At 41.5% G+C, this 25552-nt stretch overlaps 2 protein-coding genes across 2 annotated transcripts in view; one reads left to right on the forward strand and one right to left on the reverse strand.

Moving 5' to 3' along the window:
* tcerg1a (transcription elongation regulator 1a (CA150)) overlaps window positions 1-21609 on the forward strand; it is a 40865-nt gene extending 19256 nt beyond the window's left edge. The window contains 9 exon segments of the mRNA NM_198357.3: window positions 3565-3654; window positions 7656-7774; window positions 8583-8733; window positions 15480-15644; window positions 16432-16614; window positions 16886-17065; window positions 17308-17391; window positions 17494-17594; window positions 20618-21609. Coding sequence (NP_938171.2) covers window positions 3565-3654; window positions 7656-7774; window positions 8583-8733; window positions 15480-15644; window positions 16432-16614; window positions 16886-17065; window positions 17308-17391; window positions 17494-17594; window positions 20618-20819 — 1275 coding nt within the window. The 3' untranslated portion in view covers window positions 20820-21609.
* Window positions 21610-22927: 1318 nt separating this feature from the next.
* Window positions 22928-24510, reverse strand: gpr151 (G protein-coupled receptor 151). The gene has a single exon (XM_009291306.5). The coding sequence runs from the start codon at window positions 24411-24413 to the stop codon at window positions 23157-23159; it is 1257 nt and encodes a 418-aa protein (XP_009289581.2). The 5' UTR covers window positions 24414-24510; the 3' UTR covers window positions 22928-23156.
* Window positions 24511-25552: the final 1042 nt, after the last annotated feature.

The raw sequence follows: 25552 nt of genomic DNA on the forward strand, positions 1-25552 counted from the left end.
GAAAACACACTATAACACACACTACTGATCAGAAAACACACACTACTGATCAGAAAACACACACTAACACACACTACTGATCAGAAAACACACACTAACACACATTACTGATCAGAAAACACACTATAACACACACTACTGATCAGTAAACACACACTAACACACACTACTGATCAGAAAACACACTATAACACACACTACTGATCAGAAAACACACTATAACACACACTACTGATCAGAAAACACACACTAACACACACTACTGATCAGAAAACACACTATAACACACACTACTGATCAGTAAACACACACTAACACACACTACTGATCAGAAAACGCACACTAACACACACTACTGATCAGAAAACACACTATAACACACACTACTGATCAGAAAACACACTATAACACACACTACTGATCAGTAAACACACACTAACACACACTACTGATCAGAAAACACACTAACACACACTACTGATCAGAAAACACAAACTAACACACACTACTGATCAGAAAACACACTATAACACACACTACTGATCAGAAAACACACTATAACACACACTACTGATCAGTAAACACACACTAACACACACTACTGATCAGAAAACACAGACTACTGATCAGAAAACACACTATAACACTCTACTGATCAGAAAACACACACTAACACACACTACTGATCCGTAAACACACACTAACACACACTACTGATCAGAAAACACACTATAACACACACTACTGAGCCGAAAACACACACTAACACACACTACTGATCAGAAAACACACACTAACACACACTACTGATCAGAAAACACACACTAGCACACATTACTGATCAGAAAACACACATTACTGATCAGAAAACACACTAACACATACTACTGATCAGAAAACACACACTACTGATCAGAAAACACACACTAACACACACTACTGATCAGAAAACACACACTAACACACACTACTGATCAGAAAACACACTATAACACACACTACTGATCAGAAAACACACACTAACACACATTACTGATCAGAAAACACACTAACACATACTACTGATCAGAAAACACACACACTACTGATCAGAAAACACACACTAACACACACTACTGATCAGAAAACATACACTAACATACACTACTGATCAGAAAACACACACTAACACACACTACTGATCAGAAAACACACACTACTGATCAGAAAACACACACTAACACACACTACTGATCAGAAAACACACTATAACACACACTACTGATCAGTAAACACACACTAACACACACTACTGATCAGAAAACACACACTAACACACACTACTGATCAGAAAACACACTATAACACACACTACTGATCAGAAAACACACACTACTGATCAGAAAACACACACTAACACACACTACTGATCAGAAAACACACACTAACACACATTACTGATCAGAAAACACACTATAACACACACTACTGATCAGTAAACACACACTAACACACACTACTGATCAGAAAACACACTATAACACACACTACTGATCAGAAAACACACTATAACACACACTACTGATCAGAAAACACACACTAACACACACTACTGATCAGAAAACACACTATAACACACACTACTGATCAGTAAACACACACTAACACACACTACTGATCAGAAAACGCACACTAACACACACTACTGATCAGAAAACACACTATAACACACACTACTGATCAGAAAACACACTATAACACACACTACTGATCAGTAAACACACACTAACACACACTACTGATCAGAAAACACACTAACACACACTACTGATCAGAAAACACAAACTAACACACACTACTGATCAGAAAACACACTATAACACACACTACTGATCAGAAAACACACTATAACACACACTACTGATCAGTAAACACACACTAACACACACTACTGATCAGAAAACACAGACTACTGATCAGAAAACACACTATAACACTCTACTGATCAGAAAACACACACTAACACACACTACTGATCCGTAAACACACACTAACACACACTACTGATCCGTAAACACACACTAACACACACTACTGATCAGAAAACACACTATAACACACACTACTGAGCCGAAAACACACACTAACACACACTACTGATCCGTAAACACACACTAACACACACTACTGATCAGAAAACACACACTAACACACACTACTGATCAGAAAACACAGACTACTGATCAGAAAACACACACTAACACACACTACTGATCAGAAAACACACACTAACACACACTACTGATCAGAAAACACACTATAACACACACTACTGATCAGTAAACACACACTAACACACACTACTGATCAGAAAACACATACTACTGATCAGAAAACACACTATAACACTCTACTGATCAGAAAACACACACTAACACACACTACTGATCCGTAAACACACACTAACACACACTACTGATCAGAAAACACACTATAACACACACTACTGAGCCGAAAACACACTATAACACACACTACTGATCCGTAAACACACACTAACACACACTACTGATCAGAAAACACACACTAACACACACTACTGATCAGAAAACACACACTAACACACACTACTGATCAGAAAACACACTATAACACACACTACTGATCAGTAAACACACACTAACACACACTACTGATCAGAAAACACATACTACTGATCAGAAAACACACTATAACACTCTACTGATCAGAAAACACACACTAACACACACTACTGATCAGAAAACACATACTACTGATCAGAAAACACACTATAACACTCTACTGATCAGAAAACACACACTAACACACACTACTGATCAGAAAACACACTATAACACACACTACTGAGCCAAAAACACACTATAACACACACTACTGAGCCGAAAACACACACTAATGATCAGAAAACACACACTTAAATTTTTAAAGAATAAACCAGCCGTATAAAATAGAGAGATTCAGATTTTGTGACAGTATTTAATTATTTTCTCCATGTTTATGCTGTTGGTTTGTTGTTTTAAATTGTATATAGTTGTTGTATAGTGACCTTAAGTTCATAAATGTGTTATTATTATTATTAATTATTATTATAATGATTAGGATCTGCAGTTCAGCGCAGCCTCAGACTCTACAGCTGAATGAAAACAGATATAAACCCCGGCCTGTATCCGCAGCTCTGCCCTTTGCCTCGCCGGCCTGTGAAGAGATGAAAGTCAGATTTCAGTCTGATCTTCAATGCAGGACCTTCCTCCTGTATTCAGCCGTGCATACAGGCCTCGCTAATTAAACGCTCTCGTTATGCCAATTAGCGGTGTGTGTTGAAGCAGGACTCCTGTGTGTTATTTATCAGGGCTGAGGATGAAAAGCGGCGGCTCACACACACTGTGACTCCAGCACCGCAGGAGCAGAAACACCCGCTGAACACACACACACACACACACACACACACACAGTCACACACACACAGGCACACTCTCCTGTCATTATAATGACCCTAATTAATGGTTCAAATCTCTCTCTCTCTCTCTCTCTCTGTTTTATCAGGTCTCTGCCTTCTCTACCTGGGAGAAGGAGCGCCATAAGATTGTGTTTGATCCGCGTTATCTGCTCCTCAACCCTAAAGAGAGGAAACAGGTAGAGCTTTTGGTTTGGTTTTGGTGGGTTTATTAAAATATATTTTATATGCATAAATTTAATAATTAGATCATTAACACAAATAACAGCAAGCAAAAGGAAGCAGGTGAGAAACACTCCGTGTGAACATTGATGATCGGGCGCACACGAGACCTATTGATAATCTATTAAAGCCAAAGCAAAAGAAGCTTACAAAGAATCTCGAGCTCTCGACAGGAGCAGGACTGTGGGTGCACGAGCATCGCATTTCTTCAGTCTTTCAAAGAGAAGCAGTTGCATTTCCGGCATGGTTGCTTAGCGCAAGAAATCGACAGCGCGCAAGCCTTTAAAACACTCGCATACATCACATCAGCTGTGCGCGCGTCAGTCTGCGTCTCACCGTGTGCGTGATTCACTCATTCATTATTGACTTCTCGAGTCTAAGATCACATTTACACACATATTGACAAGCTATCATTGTAATCTTTAGTGACCAGCCAGCACTAGCAATTCAAAACAATTTAACCAGCCAAAGAGGCTAGTGGGAGCAGCTGTCTAGCCCGGCACTGGTGACAACTACCTGCATTTGGCGGGTTGGAAACGCAACTGCTGCGATCGGTTCTCTTTAAAAATAGACTGGATAAAAAGTGATGCGCGTGCACAAGAGGTCTGCATTCCCGCGGCTTTATTCGCAATAAATTTCCGAATAAAGTGCAGCAGCGGTCGGTAACAGGTTTAATTTGGGACAGGAGCGGGCTGTCTAGCAATATCGTATGTATGTGTGTAAATGAAATAGCACGATGCTGTGTTCAGCTTGTTTGTTGCTGTGTGTATTTGTGTATGCGCGCGTGAATGAGCGAGAGAGAGCTTTGCCTGTGTGTGTGCTTGGTGCTTATGTGTGCGTGTTAGTGCGCGCGAATGAGAGAGAGAGCTTTGTCTGTGTGTGTGCTTGGTGCTTATGTGTGCGTGTTAGTGCGCGCGAATGAGAGAGAGAGCTTTGTCTGTGTGTGTGCTTGGTGCTTATGTGTGCGTGTTAGTGCGCGCGAATGAGAGAGAGAGCTTTGTCTGTGTGTGTGCTTGGTGCTTATGTGTGCGTGTTAGTGTGCGCGAATGAGAGAGAGAGCTTTGTCTGTGTGTACTCAGGGTGGTTTTCGGTTTTGTTTCCCCCCCGCTCTTTCCAGCGGGATCGGGCGCGGCGGGTCAAAAACGGGGCGGGTCGGGCAGTGGGACAACAAATGCTTAATATAAGCAGGAGCGGTTGGGTTCGGGTTAAAACCTGGCGGGTGCGGGCGGGAGCAGGATTCAAAATTTAGTCCCGCGCAGATCTCTATCGTGCACCCACAATCTTGCTGCTTCCGAAAGCTCCGAGTGTTTTTAAAATCCGTCTTTGTAAGCAGCAGCAGGTTTTGTTTGTACTTTGAACAGAACAGATTATGGGCCTAGCGTTACCCGTGTGCACCTGATCATCCTTCCATTACCACATACGCTATGATTTCCACTGGCTTTTATTTTTTGCCCTGAAAAGTCGTGTGAAATAAAAATGAGTTGCAATGCGCCACCATGAAACCACACCCCATCTGCTCATGCACATGAAGCAAGTTCATACACAAGGGAAATTATTGAGGTATGTGGACTAACACAAAGTCTAAATCAAGTAATTTTAGCACATCAAAGCCAACAGCAAAATTGTGGCTGGTGAAAAGTGGCTAGTAACGTTGGAAATCTACTAGCCACAGTGTCTGCTGATCAAAATAGTTAATGTCGAGGCCTGCCTGTGTGCATATATGATAAAGACTGTACAGTGCCATTTTACATTTGATTATTACATTTTTGATTTGAGGAGATTAGATTTTGACAGTAGACAGTGAAGCTCTACTAATATAGGTAAAAAATCTAAACACTTCGTTTAGTGGATCATTTGCATGTTTTTATGAGCATTTCCAGCCAGTTTAACACATTCAGGCACAATAAACTAATGTTTGGAACTTTAAGATAGATTAATTGTGCATGTGTACATGCATGATGAAGACTAGCAGTGTTATTGCACATTTTGATTATTTAATTTTTGATTTAAGGAGTTGTTGCAAAGTTTTTGTTGTTTTCAAGCCAGATTAAAAGCAGAAGAAGTGATCAGTTTAATTGAATGTCATCGTAATGTTATAACCAGGGCTTGACATTAACAGCCGCCAAATGCGGGTAGATTTCACCTGTGGCAGGTTGGACAGACACTCTCACTAGCCACTTTTTCTGGTTGAAAATAATTGTTAAGTTGCTAGTGCTGGCTCCTCACTAAAGATTAGAATGTTAACTACAGACTGTTGGTCAACATGTGCAGATGCGATTTTAGGATCCAGCAGCATGCCTGACAAAAATAACCGTATACAGGAAAAATAATGTTCGTGCGAGCAAAAGAAAGCAGGTGAATAACAAATGAGAGGATCAGGTGCATGGTGAGACGCAGGCTTTCTTCTGCAGTGACGAGGGCTTTAGTGTCATACACACAACTGATGTGATGTGTCGAGTGTTTTAAAAGCTTGTGCGCTCTCGTTTCTGAATCGTGCCTGAAACGCAACTGGTTCTCCTTAAATGGACTGGAAAAAATTCGATGTTCGTGCACTCTTCTTTCCAGAGCTCGAGATTAGAACAGATTTTTACTGGGCCTAATGTTAACCATGTGCACGTGATCATCCTTTCATTATCGCACACAGAATGTTTCTCACCAGCTTTCTTTTGCTTGCAGTTATTTTCGTTAGTATGGTCTAATTATCCCCCTTTGCATTGCTTTAATAGGAGATTAACTCTCCATTCATGTGTAGTTAACTGCTGATCTGGGACATTTAGCCTGGGCGGACTTCTGTGCTTATATTTAAATACATGACAATGATTTTTTTAAATGTCAATTGTTTTCTGCTGAATAAGAGTGTTTATGCAGCTTTCTTTAGCTTGTTTTGATGCATTATTTAAAATGTGTGGCAAAAATAGTTTGATGTGGCCAGAGAAAAAAGGGTAAATAATATGTTGAGCCCTGAAAAGTCATGTGAAATAAAACAAATAGCAATGCAACACTGTGAAAGCACAACCCATTTCCTTATGCACATTAAGCAAAGTCATACACAACACACGAAAAGTGAAGCGAGGAGGCATGTGGACACGACAAATTTTCATTCATTCATTTTCTTTTCAGCTTAGTCCCTTTATTAATTAGGGGTCGCCACAGCGGAATGAACCAACAACTTATCCAGCATTTGTTTTATGCAGCTTATGCCCTTCCTGCTCCAACCCATCACTGGGAAACACACACACACTCATTCACACACTCATACACTACAGACAATTTAACCTACCCAGTTCCCCTATAGCGCATGTGTTTGGACTGTGGGGGAAACCGGAGCACCCGGAGGAAACCCACACCAACACGGGGAGAACATGCGAACTCCACACAGAAATGCCAACTGACCCAGCTGAGACTCAAATCAGCAACCTTCTTCTTCTTGCTGTGAGGCGACAGCACTACCTACTGCGCCACTGCGTTGCCCCATAACACATTTTAAATCAAGTAATTTTAGCATGCAGAAGTCAAATTTATGCATATAAAATATATTTTCCCAACAACAAAACTGTGGCTAGTGAAAACGCCAAGTGGCTAGTAACACTGGAAAACTACTAGCCACAGTGTCTGACAGTTAATGTCAAGCCCTGGTTATAATGCACCTTTAAGAAAGTTGAATTGTGTTGATGTTCACACTCATGATGGAGGATATCCAGTGTTATTAGATTATTGATTTGCCTGAATACTGCTGGACTGCCAGGAAATCATTAAACACTGTTCATTTCATCTGCATCTTTGCTCCACTGTATGTTTTAGTTCTTGTGATTTGATTGATCATAGTTAAATTAGATGCACTTTAACACAGATCTGTTGAGTTAAGTTGCTAATTTGCTAAAATTTAAATAATACAGCTCAATATTGTTATGCAGGAAAATAAGATGTCAGTGTCATTATTATTTTCCAATACCGGCAGGTGTTTGATCAATATGTGAAGACGCGTGCTGAAGAGGAGAGGAGAGAGAAGAAGAACAAAATCATGCAGGTTAAGGATGACTTCAGGAAAATGATGGAGGAATCGAAACTGGGTGTCAGGTGAACACTGAGAGCTCATTTAATGCTGCTGAATGAGTGTCTGTGATGCTTCTGATCTAAACATAGGATATGATCATCATTACAGGCCAGGTTTAGTGTTCCTCTTTTAAGTCTGCATGAAATCAGCGTTTACACTGTTTATTTCTCTAATTGTCAGCTGAAAGGTGAACGGTTAATCTGTGTGAGATTGTGAATCGATCTTGTTCTGAGTAAATACAGAGCCGGTATCATTTTCCATCATTAATATTTCCCCTGTTATGTATTTACACAAAAACCTACTTGATCAAGTTGAGCTGCTCTTACTTATTGTTCTGATATCTTTAGAGCAGGTCTCAATCATCACATCACTAGAGTCTGCATATTTCTGTCTGTGTATGACCTGTTACACCGATTACATTGTGAAAATTAACATTATTAAGTGATCAAAGCTTCGATTTGTTTATTTTTTCAAAACAAGTTTAGTCCCTGTGAGATAAAAATAAAGTTGTAAAGATGTTAGTATCAGGATATCTCTAATCTAGTGCCTCCAAAACTGACAAAAATTCCCATGTAGCAGATATAAACGCTGATGTACACCTCCAGTTTGCAGTTTGTCTCCTGCATAAATGAATCAGTGGTGTTTGTTGGCATCTTCTCATACTTCATCACATCTTCTTACCAGTCAAATGCTCTCTAGTATCTGACATCACGTCAAACATCATATAATAATGCAGATTTCATTAAATATGCGTGTGTAAGTCATTTATTTAGATGCAAAAATGATGCCTTTATAGCCGTATTCTAAGCATGTGTGTGTGTTTCCATACAGAACGACGTTCAGTGAGTTTGCTGCCAAACACGCCAGAGATTCCCGCTTCAAGGCGGTGGAGAAGATGAAGGACAGAGAAGCCATCTTTATTGAGTTCATGACGGCATTCAGGAAGAAGGAGAAGGAGAACTCTAAGAACCGCGGCGAGAAGGTGAGCGAACGCTGTTTACACACACACACACGCTGCAGATGCCAGTCTTATTAAACTTTCAGGAATGCCGCTTGTCATTTATCTGACATTTAATACAATAGAGAGAAGCGCTCAGCGGGAACGCACAGAAAACCTTCATTATACGCTCAGTTTGTCTTCTGAAAGGCTTCACGTAGAGCTGGACGACATGACCTGAAATCAAACCCTCGATTCGTTATTGAACGATTATTTAATTTTCAGTGTAAGGATTTATTTTGGTATTAGTTTTTCCTCTCATAGTTCATCTGTACTGTAAATAAACTCAACCATTCACTCATTCTCCTTCAGCTTAGTCTCTTATTCATCAGGGGTCACCACAGTGGAATGAATCACCAACTATTCCAGCATATGTTTTACACAGCGGAAGCCTTTCCAGCTGCAACCCAGTACTGGGAAATACCCATACACACTCATTCACACACACACTCGTACACTAGTGTCAGTGTAGTTGATCAGTTCCCCTATAGCGCATGTGTTTGGACTGTGGGGGAAACCGGAGCACCCGGAGGAAACCCACACCAACACGGGGAGAACATGCAAACTCCACACAGAAACACCATCTGACCCAGCCGGGACTCAAACCACAAAGCCAGTGTGTGGCCCTATTGTGGATTATTTTAATGTCAAATATTTATCACCACTAATGTACAATACAACATTATTACAGCCAGAAGGCAATAAAACATTAAAATATTATTTAAAGTTATTTTTTGCATGAATGCACAATGTAAACGTAGTCATTTAGCAGACGCCTTTGAGACCTTCTTGCTGTGAGGCCACAGTGCTAACCAGAGAGCCACCGTGCTGCTACTCCACTATTAAAGGTGTTTTTATATACTTTATGATGTTAAATAATTGGGAAAAGCTATTAATACAGCAGCATTGGTAAAAATAAAAAGCGTTTTTTTAAATCTAATGATTACAGGTTCAACATTAAAGTAAAACAAATTGTTAAATAAATGCTAAATGTAAGCATTGCAGATGACTCCTCATTATTCTGTATTCATCATAATCACAGATCATCATCAAACCTCGTAAGCATCCTCGTGTATAGTTGTGCGTCTGTGGTGACTCCAGCGGTTATGAATTACTGTGATTTTACTTGACATTAACATTTTTGATTAGCAGACACTGTGGCTAGTAGATTTCCAGTGTTGGAAAAATATATTGTATATGCGTAAATGTGACTTTGGCATGCTAAAATCACTTGATTTAAATGATGTGTTATTTCCACATGTCTTCTTAACTTTTGTTTTTATTCACATGATTTTTCAGGGCTCAACATAGAGCATTTACCTTTTTTCTCTGGCCACACCAAACTAATTATTTCCTTGCCACAAATTTTAAATAATGCATCAAAACAAGCTAAAGAAAGCTGCATACACACTCTTATTCAGCAGAAATGTTCTTATAAAACAACTGACATGTCGTTTATCTAAAGCTACACACAGTATTTTGTCCAGATCATCAGATAACTAAAGATAAATGGAGAGTAATTTTAATATTTCTATATTCAATATTAAAGCAATGCTATGGTAAAGGGGGATAATTAGACCACATTAACACAAATAACTGCAAGCAAAAGGATGCATGAGAGAAACATTCTGTGTGCGATAATGAAAGCATGATCACGTGCACACGGTTAACATGAGGCCAGCATTAATCTGTTCAAAGAATGGTTAAAGTGAAAGCAGCAAGAGCTGCTGCCTACAGAGAATCTGGAGATCTGAAAGGAGCAGGACAGTGGGGCACGAGCTACATTCTTATCCCGTCTAGTTCAAACAGGAGCCAGTTGCATTTCAGAGCACGGTTGTTTTGAGCAAGGAAACAGGAGATTGTGAGCACTCACACGCTTCACATTAGCTGTTCCTCGCTCACAGCATCTCTGAGCAGGAATTGCCTGTGTCTCACTGTGCACCTGATCATCCTCTCATTCGGTATTCACCTGCGTTACTTTGCTCATGCAAACAGTTATCAATCGAGCTGCTCCTCGATTCTTAGAGCACATCTGCACACATACTGACAAACTGTCCAAAACTAAAGTTCTAATCTTTAGAGACGAGGCAGCCAAAGTGGCTAGTGGGAGTGTCTGTCCAACCCGCCACAGGTGAAATCAGGTGTTAATGTCAAGCCCTGATTTTACTGTATTTATTACACACATGCTGTTTTAAACTGTGCTACATGTGTGAAACTGAGGCCCCGTTTACACTAGTGTGTTTTAGTTTGAAAACTGCGGCCATCTGTGCACACTACGCCGGAGTTCTCAAGCGCTGAAAGCGGAGTTTTTTGGAAACGCTGGAGAGGCCGTGTTCATTCTGAAGCGCTGCTTCACCGTCTCAGTGTGGATGAGGGAAAACGGAGACATCTGAACACGGAGGCGGCGCTGCTGAGATTCGCTAGCTGATTGGCTTTTGTGTCATTGCGTATCCTTCCCTTATTCGTCAAGCCCCTATCACATGACTATGACACACGGCTTTAACACTAGCGGGAGACAGTACTGTAAACAACAACACGGGCACAGAAATGGGAGCGTTGTTTGCACTATTGTCTGTTTTAGGCAGCATTGTGCAGTTCTTCATTTGTTACGTTTAGTAACTCGACCTCGTCCTCTGTCCACAACAACACCTCTCCTGCTTTCTTTGCCATTGCGTTTAATGTTCAACCGGCGTTTGCTGACTAACAATAACCAAATGCCGAGCGAGACAATGTCAGAGTGCGCGAATGGTCACATGATATACGTTTTTGGTGGCGTAGTGTGGATGGAGATATGTTCAGAATGCCGTTTTAAAACTGAAAGGCACTAGTGTAAACGGGCCTGAATCTGGAGCTGCAGCTGATCACAGAGAGCTGAACAGATCTGTTAATCACAGTTTCTTAGCAAATCCTGTTCTGTGGAGATGATTGTACACGTTGCTATGGAGACACGTAAATACGCTCCTGTCAGTCAATCCAGTGGGCGAGGAAAACTCCTACATCACGGTGCAGTGGGGCTCGAAATCACTTGGATTTAGATCCTATTAAAATAATTTAAAGCGGATTTATTGTGTTTCTATCAGTCTTGAATGGCCGTGGACACGCTATACTACACACACCTCTGCTCAAACAGCTAACACAAGTTGAGGTGGAAGTATTACCAGAGTTTAAAAAAATAAAATGACCAACATGTGGACATTACGCTGGTTATAGGTTATTAATACCGGCTCTTGTCGATTAGTCATCAAGCCCTGACTGAATGTGGACCTGGAAAGTGCTTAATAGTCTGTATGCAGAGAGACTTTTCAGTGACCCAGCTCAAACACCAAACCACAGCGTTTAAGGTCTGATTCCTTTAAAGAGCAGTGATCTTCACTGCCTGATTGGTGTAAAGTACTGGAAACACTGCTGTAAATGACGATGTTCTGCACCAGGTCTTTAAAATATGATATACACAGTATTTTCAGTGGAGTTGCTGCTCTCATCTGCTGATGCAGACGGCATTTGCGTTCACACTGTCTTTCATCTCAGTTTACACTTGAACAGCTACATGGATGCTAAAGTCTATTTAACGGATTATATTTTAATTACTTTTCAACATCGATACTGTTAGAAATTGAAATTGACAGTAGTCACATTAACCGTTCACCGGTAGTTAATCAGTAGAGGAAGATTGGCTGTGCATATAGAGCACATCTGGCTCTGTAAAGGTGTGTGAGCGCTGTGACAGGCGATGCTGTGGTCGTGGCTGTATTCGCTCGGTCCAGACTCTGGGGTTAATCAGCTGATTGCCTTTAGCAGCTGAAGGTCAGCCATCAAACATTAATGCAGTGAAATGTCACCTGTGCGGGGGGTGCGGGTTCACCTGGTGGCTTCACCACAGGACGCCTGTCTCTCCGTCATTATCAAAACACATTAACAACACTCAGTTGGTGCTGTTTAGAGCACTGACTCAATGTTCACTGACCTCTGATGCATGGCAGGAGGATTTATGGACTAAATTATAGCAGGGTGATATGACCGAGATCTCAGACCATGATATACGTCATCTCATAACATGCTCAAGACACACCTGTATGCTTTTTCCTTCACTTCAAGTTGAGCTATCAATACTATACAGTAGGGGTGTAACGATATTAAAACCGAACCGAAATATCGCGATACACCAACCACGATACGTATCGCGAAACTCTCGTGGCGTACCGCGGTACTCTCATGCTCCCTGCTGCATATACAAAAAAGAGAAATATTTACACTAATAAAAATAATATAATAAAGTAGCAAATTCAAACAAAAGTATCAAACAAAAATTAGTTAAACTCGAGCAAGGGGGTGATAGTGAAGACAAACAAAAGAAATAAATATAATACAACAATTCTAACTCATGAATAACCCCTCTTACCTCGCTAAAACTGATGAAAAGAAAAAAAGGTCTTCAGCACCGTGCGCCGCATTCTTCCCTATACTGAATAAAATAAACAAAGATGACCTTCACCTCTTACCTGATGTCTTTAACAATACATTTTCTACGTGTTTGCAAAATGGAAATCGTATGACATTTTCCCTTATCCACCTTACACTAAGACTGAACTTGAGGAGATACAGCTATATTGTCGGAGCTAAAAAATAATATACCCAAACGAAAGTTAAGCAAAAACAACGAAAATCATAATCATGTCAGAAAAATACACGAAAAACGAGATCAAAGGAAAAAGCGCTCTCTCTCCCGCTCTTCCTGACATGCTTTTTACATTCCCGCGCTGCGTCACCAAATGATGATAGATCGGTCTCCTGACCAATCAGCTGTCGTGAAGGCGGACCTACATAAATGACCGGCATAGAGGGAGCGGGAGAGAGAGAGAGAGATCGGGAGGCAACCCTAACATTAGTTTCAGACACAACCGCAATGTATTTTACTGGTGAATATGTCATGAAAAAACACTTTACAAACACATTATATGTATATTTTTCATTAATTTAAACGGAAACCTATCTATCTAAATGAAACCATATAATTAAAAATGAGCGTCTGTGTCTGCACAGAGATCAAGCCTCTCATCAGAGAATGTGGATATTATGGTGTTTTTGAAGAAGATCTTTCACTAGTCTACACTGCAGTTATTTATTTAATTTTAGTTTATTTAGTTAAGATGGCTGCACTAAAGAAAATAGTTTTTTTTCTGACTAGTCTATATTGGAGGTATTTATTTAATTTTAGTTGTTTACTCGGGTATCCTGACTGTACTAAAAATGCGATGACAAAGTTAATAAAGAGAAAGTTAAGATGTTCTTGTTATTAAGTGAATTGTCCCTTAGCATTGCTGTTAACATGACATCAACCCTAACCCCACAGCAAACAGAAACCGAACCGTACCGAACCGAACCGTGGCTCCAAAACCGTGAACCGAACCGAACCGTGCCTTTTGTGTATCGTTACACCCCTACTATACAGTGTTTATTTCATATATATATATAAACTTTGTGAAGCACTTTGTTCAATGATGGTTGTTTTTAAATATGTAATATAAATACAAATTGTGTTGAAAGCAATTAATGTTGGGCAAAGATTAATTATATTTAAAACAGAAGATTGTTTTAACATAATATACACTCACCGGCCACTTTATTAGGTACACCTTACTAGTACAGGGTTGGGACCATCCTTTTGTCTTCAGAACTGCCTAATCCAGATTTGTCGGCTGCACATCCATGATGCCAATCTCCCGTTCCACCACATCCCAAAGCTGCTCTATTGGATTGAGCTCTGTTGACTTTGGAGGCCATTTGAGTACAGTGAACTCATCGTCATGTTCAAGAAAGCAGTCTGAGATGATTGAGCTTTATGACATGCTGCGTTATCCTGCTGGAAGTAGCCATCAGAACTGCCGCTCACTGGATATTTCTTCTTTGTCGGAGCATTCTCTGTAAATCCTAGACCTGGTTGTGCATGAAAATCCCAGTAGATCAGCAGTTTCTGAAATACTCAGAGCAGCCCGTCTGGCAGCAACAACCATGCCACGTCCAAAGTCTCTTAAATCCCCTTTCTTCCCCATTCTGATGCTCAATTTGACCTGCAGCAGATCCTCTTGACCATGTCTACATGCCGAAATAGGTGCTGCCATTTGATTGGCTGATTAGAAATGTGCGTTAACCACCAGTTGGACAGGTGTACCTAATAAAGTGGCCGATGTGTGTTTATTTTGTATATGCGACACACGAACATGCATAGAAACCAAAACAATGTTTAATAAAAATGTATATATGTTATATAATTATACACCCAACACACAAACACACACACATATATATTATGCCAAAACAAACTTTGATTTTGTATGCAATTACAGTTTATTCATGTTAACTAATGCATTAACCAACATTAACTAATTAATGTATTTAACTAACTAGCATTTATTATTCATAGTTCAACATTTATTAAAGCATTATTAAAATCCAAAACTGAGCTTGTCAATGTTAGTTAATGCACCGTGAGTTAACAATGTTAACAGAGATGAATGAACACCATAACAAGTATAATAGTAATTGTTTGTTGATGTTAGTAAATACATTAACTAATGTACCAGGATTTCACCAACAGTACTAACCAAAACAGCAATTCATTCTTACTTTAACATGTCGATCTGCGACTGTTATAATGATCATAGGGTACATCTGCGTCTGCCGTCTCTGAGCCTCGGTGCTGACTGATGCGCTCATATCGTGTGTTCTTTAAGGTCAAGCTGGACTTCTTCGAGCTGCTGTCGGATTATCATGTGGACATTCAGCAGCGCTGGAGTAAAGTGAAGGAGAAGCTGGAGACGGACCCGCGATACAAGGCTGTGGAGACATCTGCGGCGCGAGAAGAGTTCTTCAAGAACTACGTGGAGCGACTTGCTAAGGTCAGAGACGCTGACTTCACAATATTTAGAAAATACAGAGCTTTGGCTGAATGCCGTTCACGTCAGTTTGGTTAATCCTCATGCACATCTGGAGATCTGTGTGTAGGCTTATGACTGATTATAGTGATATTCTCCTCATATGTGCTATTATTTCACGGAAACAAGGGTAACTTGAACATGTCTTACACACAAAAATACAGCTAACTTGGGTTCTACAGCAGGACAGTGCACTCTTGAACAGCTAAAGAAAAACAAAATGAAGACTTAGCAGTGGCCTAGTCAAAGTCCTGACCTGAATCCAATTGAGATCTTAAAAAGACGGTATTTTTGGTTCATTACACCTATTTAAGTCATCTTTTTTTGTAGCTTAGATATAGATATCGTGATAATCTTGTATACCAGGGGTCAACAATCTCGGTCCCGGAGAGCCAGTGTCTGTGCAGGATTTAGCTCCAACTTGCCTCAGCACACCTGCCTGGATGTTTCAAGCATACCAAGTAAGAGCTTGATTAGCTGTTCAGGTGTGTTTGATTAAGGTTGGAGCTAAACTCTGCAGGACACCGACCCTCCAGGAACAAGTTTGGTGACCAGTGTTGTATACCGTGATAGAATCTTCAGCGATTAATCAACACTGCTCAATGAGGGTTCATTAGTAAATATTGGTCAATGCATTCTAATCAGCACATTAATTACAGTTGCAGAAGTTTATTATTTATTACCTGCATTTAATGAAACGCTTATGACTTTTTGATAATGAGTGAGGCATTATGTGTGTGTGCTTCTCCAGAACCCGAGCGCAGAGAAGGAGAAGGAGCTGGAGAAGCAGGCGCGGGTGGAGGCCAGTCTGCGGGAGCGCGAGCGGACGGTGCAGAGGTTTCGCTCCGAACAAACCAAAGAAATCGACCGCGAGAGAGAACAGCACAAGCGGGAGGAGGCCGTGCAGCATTTTAAAGCCCTGCTGTCAGACATGGTAAGATCAGACACAACACCTCACAATACGCAACCATGAGAAGAAGGAGTCAGTAAACGCTTATGCTGTATCACACCTGCTAGTCTCGCATAGCCAGAGCTCAGACTGACGGCTCAAGGAGCTTTGGCGCTTTTAAATGGTCAAGCCCCGCCCACTGTTATATGACTGACAGGTTAACTAAACCATCACACTTCATATATAAATGTCAATCAAATATATCAATGATGTTTGGGGGTTTTCAGCATAATGTAAGTTATTGATGCGCGTGCAGGTAAAGTCGTCTGATGCCGCCTGGTCGGACACCCGGCGCTCCCTGAGGAAGGACCACCGCTGGGAGTCTTCATCACTGCTGGAGCGCGAGGAGAAGGAGCGACTGTTCAACGAACACATCGAAGCCCTCGCCAAGAAGAAGAAGGAGCAGTTCCGCCAGCTGCTGGATGATACCACATCGGTACACACACACACACACACACACACACACACACACACACACAGTAGCTTATACAGTTATGGTAACTAATAAGCTTACCTCTTCTCAATCTGATCATGATGCAGTGATTTAGCTTTAGTAAAGCTGCTTTAAAACCATCATCATTGTGAAAGTGCTACACAAATACACTCTGAGTATACACAAACACAGACATATAACACATACACACCCAGCGGCCTGCTCATCTGACTCATCTTCTTCAGATCACCTTGACCACGTCTTGGAAGGAGGTGAAGAAACTCATCAAAGAAGATCCCAGATGCATCAAGTTCTCCAGCAGTGACCGAGTAAAGCCTCTCTGTTATTACTGAAACACACTCCAGCGGTAGGTGCTGCTGCGTTTGTCTCTGCTAATGCTGTGTGTGTGTGTGTGTTCGCTCTCTCCTCAGAAAAGACAGAGAGAGTTCGACGACTACATTAAAGACAAATACATCACAGCCAAAGCAGACTTCAGGACGCTGCTGAAGGAGAACAAGTTCATCACATACAAGTGAGACGCTGCTCTGCTCTTATTCTGTCCATAATGGAACTCTGCTAATCTAAATCCTGGATCAAATGTAAACACAGTCGGTGCTGTGGTCAACACATTCTTAATGTCTGTGTGAAGCGGATGTTTCTGAGGCTGCGTCTGAAATCGCATACTTCCATACTATACAGTAAGCTAAAATCAGTATGCGAGCAGAGTAGAATGTCCCAATTCCATTCATTCATTCCCATTCATACTGTATACAACACACTTTTTTAACGGCAGAGTAGTATGTTTAAATTCACATGCAGTACCTACTGAGTAGCAGTTTCAGATGCAGCTTGAGACTTTTATTTCAGTACGTTGATGTACTTCCTGCTGAAACTGAATATTGTGTAGGGCGGAGCTTTCTGTGACAGGTTTGTGCCTGTGTCTGTTGTGTGAAGTGGAAGTGTTTTACAGGTCACTGTCAGAACAGACTTATTCCAGAATTGTGAGTTCATTTCAACTGATAGCCACTCCCTAAAGTACTGATAGCCTCACCTTAAGGGCCTACTCACACTATGCCATCCGTACCGTGCCCAGGCCCATTTCCCGGATCGTTTGAGAAGTGTGAGTGTGCTGATTCGGGCTCAAGCACGGTTCACTCGGCCGGCCCTGGCCCGGTTGGAAGAGGTGTGCCTGAGCGCGGTTCACTTGGGCTTTGGCGCGGTACACTTGTGTGTGAGTGCAAAACGTGCCACAGCCCGAAACTGAAAGCGAGACGTGACTTTTAAGGGGTTGTTTCATATGGATTTATTAATCATTCTTACTGTTCAGTGATCGCAAACTGCAGTAGTTTATCAAAGACGAGAACTCCTCACAGCACGACAGCTGCACCTTCAGCAGACCTCCTCATTCCTGCAGCACGAGAGCTTTATGACTGTTTATGAGCGCCAAAAGTGGCGGATCTGTCCGGTGAAATATCTGACTGCGTGTCCCCGCATCCCTAAGGACTGTTTGGCGAAATATTTGACTGCATGTCACTGCATATCAAACGACTGAAATGATAAAACTAGAGAAATCTCCACTGTGCTGCTGAGTGAGAGCGTATGGCAAGCTGTTTTAGCATTTAAACCTTGTTCTGATATTAGATATCTCTAATTATATTTTGACTAGTCATAATTATAATTCGACTAGTCAGATTGGAGATATCTGCAAATATATTATGACTGACTAGTCATATTCCTCCATTGACTTCCATTGAAAAATATTTGCAGATATCTCTAATTGAGTTTTGACTAGTCACAATTGTAATTAGAGATATCTCCAAATGAATTTTGACTCGTCAAAAATCCAATTCAAGATATCTACAACTGTAATTCGACTATTAGTAAATTAATTAGAGATTTCTTCAAATATATTTGTAAATATCTCTAAATATGATGAATTAAAGACATCTCCAAATGTATTATGACTAGTAAAAACTCAGTTAGAGATATCTATAATTACAATTGTGACTAATCAAAACTCAGTTAGAGATATCTGCAAATATTTTTCAATGGAAGTCAATGGAGGAATATGACTAGTCATAATATATTTGCAGATATCTCCAATCTGATTTTGTACTAGTACAATTGTAATTGCAGAAATCTCTAATTGTTATTCTGAGTAGTCGAATTATAATTATGACTAGTCAAAATATAATTAGAGATATCTCTTAATATATTTATGGAGTCAGAACAAAGATTTAAATGCTAAAAAGGCTTGCCATTGAGAGCGCTTCTCACTGAACAGCGCAGCAGTGATGACGTAAGCGTGCCGAGGCCTGATATGGTGTAAGCGCGGGCCGTCGGGGGAGACGGGAGGGGGGACAAGCGTGCTTTGGCCCGGTTTCGATCAACTGTACCTAGTGTGAGTACGGCCTTAAATACTGATAAATACCCATCCCTAAAGCACTGATAACCCCTCCCTAAAGCACTGATAGCCACGCCTTCAAAGACTGATAGCCACTCCCTAAAGCACTGATAACCCCTCCCTAAAGCACTGATAGCCACGCCTTCAAAGACTGATAGCCACTCCCTAAAGCGCTGCTAGGCTCACCTTCAAATACTGATAGCCCCTCCCTAAAGCACTGATAGCTCCTCCCTAAAGTACCGATAGTCCCTCCCTAAAGTTCTGAAAGCCCCTCCCTAAAGTACTGATAGCCACATCCTAAAGTACTGATAGTTCCTTCGTAAGGTACTGATAGCCACGCCCTAAAGTACTGATAGCCCCTCCCTAAAGTACTGATAGCCCCTCCCTAAAGTACAGATAGCCCCTCTCTAAGGTACTGATAGCCACACCCTAAAGTACTGATAGTTCCTTCGTAAAGTACTGATAGCCACGCCATAAAGTACTGATAGCCCCTCCCTAAAGTTCTGATAGCCCCTCCCTAAAGTACTGATAGCCCCTCCCTAAAGTACTGATAGCCCCTTCTTAAAGTACTGATAGCCACGCCCTAAAATACTGATAGCCCCTCCCTAAAGTACTGATAGCCCCTCCCTAAAGTACTGATAGCCCCTCCCTAAAGTACTGATAGCCCTTCCTTAAAGCAATGATGGCCACGTCCTAAAGTATTGATAGCCCCTCCCTAAAGTACTGATAGTCACACCCTAAAGCACTGATAGCCCCTCCCTAAAGTACTGATAGCTCATCCTTATATAACTGATAGCGCTGGTCTAAAAGGCTCATAGCTCTGCCCTAAAGGACAGATAGCTCCGCCTTTAAGACATTCCATGTGACCAGAAGTGAAGTGGTTGTGGTTCTGCTATTATTATTATTATTATTATTATTATTATTATGGTTCTGGTCATTTATACCAAGCTCTACTATATCCACATGTAAACACACAGAAGAAGAGGACATTTACATCTGACAGTGACTCGAATCAATCTATAGTTTCTTTCCAAGGTCTGCATGATCATGAGTGTGTGTGTGTGTAATGCTGTGTGTGTGTGTGTGTGTGTGACTGTGTGTGTGTGTGTGTGTGTGTGTGTGTGTGTGTGTGTGTGACTGTGTGTGTGCAGATCCCGTAAGCTGATGCAGGAGTCGGAGCAGCACCTGTCAGACATCGAGAAGATCCTGCAGAAGGACAAACGCTACCTGGTTCTGGACTGCATGACGGAGGAGCGCCACAAGCTGCTGATGGGGTATGTGGAGGAGCTGGAGCGCAGGGGACCACCCCCACCACCCACCGCATTCGAGCCCGCGCGCAGATCCACCAAATGATCACACACACACACACACACACACACGCTGGCTGGTGACTCCAGGCCTACAGTACAGTGGTGGAGAGAGTTTGACATGCTGCAGTTTAAGAGACGCATGCAGACACAGTAAACACCGCAGCAGAGGCGTCAGTGTGAGAGGTCTCCTCAGATGAGTGTGTTGTCAGAGTGAGCGGCTCATCTGGATCTTCTCTTCATGTGCTGGTGTGTGTGTGTTCTGTATCTGCCTGTGTTTAGTTAAACTGCAGCATCTTCAGCTCTCTCTGACCGTCCCCATGAGCAGTGCGCTCACACACAGGCTGAGCATTGGGACCAACTGGAGAACGGGCGTCTGATGTATTTCCAGGAGCCAGTGTTGTTTTTATCTCCCCCCACCCCCTCCATCCCTCCGTCCCGTCTGAAGGCCGATACGGAGCGTGTGTCTTGTGTTTGGCTGATTTTTATTCTCCTGCAGGACTCTGCTTCTCCACCAGCTCTACAGACGTCACTCCCCCCACAGGGATATAGGAGGGTTAGTGGAGACTCTGTGTGTGTGTGTTTGTTATTTTAACTGATGCTGCGTGAACACACACACACACACACACACACACACACACATGAGCTGTTCTAGAAGATGAGTATGTACGGCTGATATGTATTCAGTAGTCGGTTTACACTGTGTTTGGGCTGAGCTGCTCGACCGCGTCTCACGGTTTCAGTGTTCAGATGTTTGTTCATCAGAAGAGATCGGGTTTTTTGGACTTGCTTTCTGTACAGCTGACGTTAAATAAAAGCAAACCCATTTTTTGTAACTTCTCTGACTGCAAAGTGCACACACACACACACACACACACACACACACACACACACACACACAACAGCTCTGGAGTGCTTGTTATTGTATTAAAATGTATTATTTTACACACACAATCCTTTATTAGCATATTTATTCCCTCACATTATTGTGAATATTCTCATGATAAACAGAAAAGGGGAAATTAAATAAATTATTCAACATTAATCAATACAATATATAGAAGAAAGCACAGAGTTTCCGCATTATTATTATTATTACTGTTCGTTATCATTATCTTGTTGGATCTGTGTGCACGAGACGTCACCACACACTGCGTTCTGCAGTCATACTGCTACCCTTTTAATATACAATACATCATTTAATAACAACATAATACTGTACAAATTAGGGCTGTGCAATATGACCATATATATATATATATATATTCTATAGACATAATACAGTCTGGAGTCTCATATTATGCAGTATTTGGTATTCTGTGGTGTTGCAGAATAAATGATGATAATGACTTTTCATAATGTATATGAGCGCAATATTACACACCGACGCAGACAAACATCATAACAGAATCCTGAGAAGAGTACAGTGTTTACATTTAGCATTATACATCATTAGTTAAAGTGTTTTATATTTCATTAATATTTATTTTATATTCCTAAATATAAATAAATAAATATAAATGAACATTTTCTCAAATAGATGTGTGTGTGTGTGTGTATGCACACACACACACACACACACACACACACACACACACACACACAGTTGAAGTCAGAATTATTCGCCCCCTTTTGAATAGTTTTTTCTTTTTTAAACATGTTTAACAGAGCAAGAAAATGTTTACAGTATGTCTGATAATATTTGTTCTTCTGGAGAAAGTCTTATTTGTTTTATTTCGGCTAGAATAAAAGCAGTTCCTAATTTTTTAAACACCATTTTAAAGTCCATAGTATTCGCCCCTTTATTTGTTTTCGACTGTCTCCAGAACAAACCACTGTTATACAATGACTTGCCTAATTACCATAACTTTACCCTAATTACCCTAGTGAAGCCTTTACATGTCACTTTAAGCTGTATAGAAGTGTCTTGAAGAATATCTAGTCTAATATTATGTGCTGTCATCATGATGAAGAGGAAAGAAATCAGTTATTAGAGATGAGTTATTAACACTATTATAATTAGAAATATGTTGGAGAAATCTGCTCTCAGTTAAAAAGAAATTAGGGAAAAATAAACAGGGGGGCGAATAATTCTAACTAATAATAATAATAATAATTATATATATATATATATATATATTTTTTTTTAATGTCAAAACAAACTTTTATTTTGGATGTGATAAACTTTTGCAGTAAAATAACTCAGTGGTTGAATGTACAGAATTCGGTATATCGTGATCTATCTCGTGATCATGTGGTTTTGGTCATATCGCCCAGCACTAATACAAACAATAGAAAAGTGTCCGTGATGGTAGCCGCAGTGTCCAGAGTTCTGCTGAGGTCTGCTCTGTTGTGTTGTGTTGCTGAAATGATTCCCACAGTCTTACTGTTGTCCCCCTTTGGGCTCCTGGTGTTCCCAGGGGATGGGGTCGTTCTCCTGGCTCTGGGAGCCCGTCTCCCGCTCCTGCCAGAACTGCTCCACATCCTGCAGAACTATCCCGTCTTTATTGTTGGGACTGTCCTGCGGTGCGGCGTCCGGCGGGGTCTCCGGCTGCTCTGCCCGCTGTGGAGGCAGGTCAGCCGTCTCTTGGCGTGGAGTGGGCGATTTGGGGGCAGTCGGGGTGTGCGGTCCTGGCTTGTTCTTCGGTGGTTGTTTACGAAGAGTGAGCCTCCGCCATAAATCGATGTAGCCCTCGCGGAACTCCTCTGAGAGAGACAGAACGATGAGCGGGTTTATTAGTGAGATGGAGAACATCAGTATCTGCGCTGACAGACTGAAGAGCACTGGAGGGAACCCTCCACCCGTCTCCACCGCGTGCCGCATCCACACCCACGACACCCACTGCGGTAGCCACATGCCAGCCATGGCTACAGTCAAGCTAAACAGCATTAGCGTTAACTTTCGAGAACGGATCTGAGTCCGCAGGTTCTGCGTCTTGCTTGACCTCCTCTGGCATCTCCCGTACGCCTTCCAGAAGTAAAGAAGAGCGACGCTTAGCGGCATACAGTAGGCTAGGAGCGGGTACGCCTTTACATATATTGACATGAAGTTATGGGCATGGAGTGGCACCATCTGAACACACACCATCCCATTGGGTTCCTTCTGGAGTTTGGAGAAGAGCCATTGGGGAAGGGGCAACACACAAGCTAGCAGCCATGCCAGCATCAGCACCACCAGGATGGTCTTCATGCGGATGCTCACCTGTTTGGTAGGGTTGCTGACGTACCTGTAGCAGGCTTTAGCCATGATGGCGACGGTGAAGCTCTTGGCGGCCATGCAGGAGTGCAGGAACCAGTCGCAGGTCTTGCAGATGAACAGCCCCAGTGTCCAGCTGGCCCGTGAGTACGCCGCCGCTCTGAAGGGAACCGTGAACGCCAGCACCAGACCGTCAGCCATCATCAGGTTCAGGATGAGCCCGTTGATTAGGGACAGTTTACTCTTGCGTGCGTTGGTGATCAGGACACCCATAGCCGTCACGTTCCCGCTGAAGCCAAGAACACAGATGACCCCCAGCAGCACCGGGATCAGCACCCGCAGCTCTCCGGGCTCCAGGTGCTGGTATCCACTGCTCTCCAGGAACGAGCGTCTGTCCACGGAGCTGTTCCCCGAGCTGATGTTTACTGATGCTGGCTTATCCATCTCCAGCTGACAGGCTGCTGACAGAGAAACTCCCTGAAAACCGCGAATAGACTCCAGCAACGGCTCCTTCCCGCGCTCTGTTCCCGCTCTTGACTGCGAGGCGCGAAAGCGGGGCGTCTTTATAACGGTCGTTTTGATTGACAGGTCGGCGTTTGACTGACAGCTTCATCCGCGATCCGCCGTCGACGACGATTAAAATGATTTGTGCTAATAAACACCGGCAGCTACACGCGGGTTCGGTTTATTACTTCTGCTGTCACTGGAAATGAAGGATACTTTTATTTCCTGCTGGAGACCGACGCTGGTGATTGCTGATGGAGATATGGCTGAGTTTTAATGAGGGATTTTACCTCAGGAACGGAAACTTCGCTTGGTCAAACTCAAATAATGTAAGTCTACTCAACTATTTAGTGCTCTGGTAACACTTTATAGCTTATTTAATAATATTTACCGTGTATTTATGTGTGAGATGTTGTATTCACGATGAATGTGAATGTAGGCTATGCAAAATATGAGTTAAAATATTCCATCATGTCTTCTTTGTGTATGACTGAATTACTTGATCTAAAACGGACTTTTGTGTTGCTAGTTTTTCACACAAAATGTTCCACCTCTTACTGAAGTATAGCCTAATTACATGAATAATTTGTTTTTATTATGAATCTTATGATTTTAACATTATGAGCGCTAATAAATGTTGTTGTTATTATTACATATAGGCTAGTTATTTGAGTGTTATCAGGAAACCATTTTCTATGAATGCCAATATAAAATGCTAGCCTATATTTAGTTTACTTTAAGAACTGTTAAAGTCACAATTATTGCTATTTGTTTGATTAAAAAGTACTCGATCATTGTAAGAAGTTTGAGATTTGTCTTAAATTCGCCATTTCTTTTTATTTTCCAGTAAAATGTTTCATATATCAGTGAAAGCAGAGGGTAAGTATGACCATTCCTAATAATCTGCCGGTTATCTGCAAACAAAGCTTGTATATTAAAAAAACATGAGAATTGACATTAGGTTAAAAACTATTTAAACTAAAATGGTGTGTGAGAGAGATAAAATGTGTGTGTTTGTGAGAGAAAGTGTGTGTGAGTGTGTTAAACTACCACAAGAGGGCGTCACTGTTTAACTAATA

The sequence above is a fragment of the Danio rerio genome, chromosome 14 (assembly GCF_049306965.1).
Source record: "Danio rerio strain Tuebingen ecotype United States chromosome 14, GRCz12tu, whole genome shotgun sequence".
Classification (NCBI taxonomy): domain Eukaryota; kingdom Metazoa; phylum Chordata; class Actinopteri; order Cypriniformes; family Danionidae; genus Danio; species Danio rerio.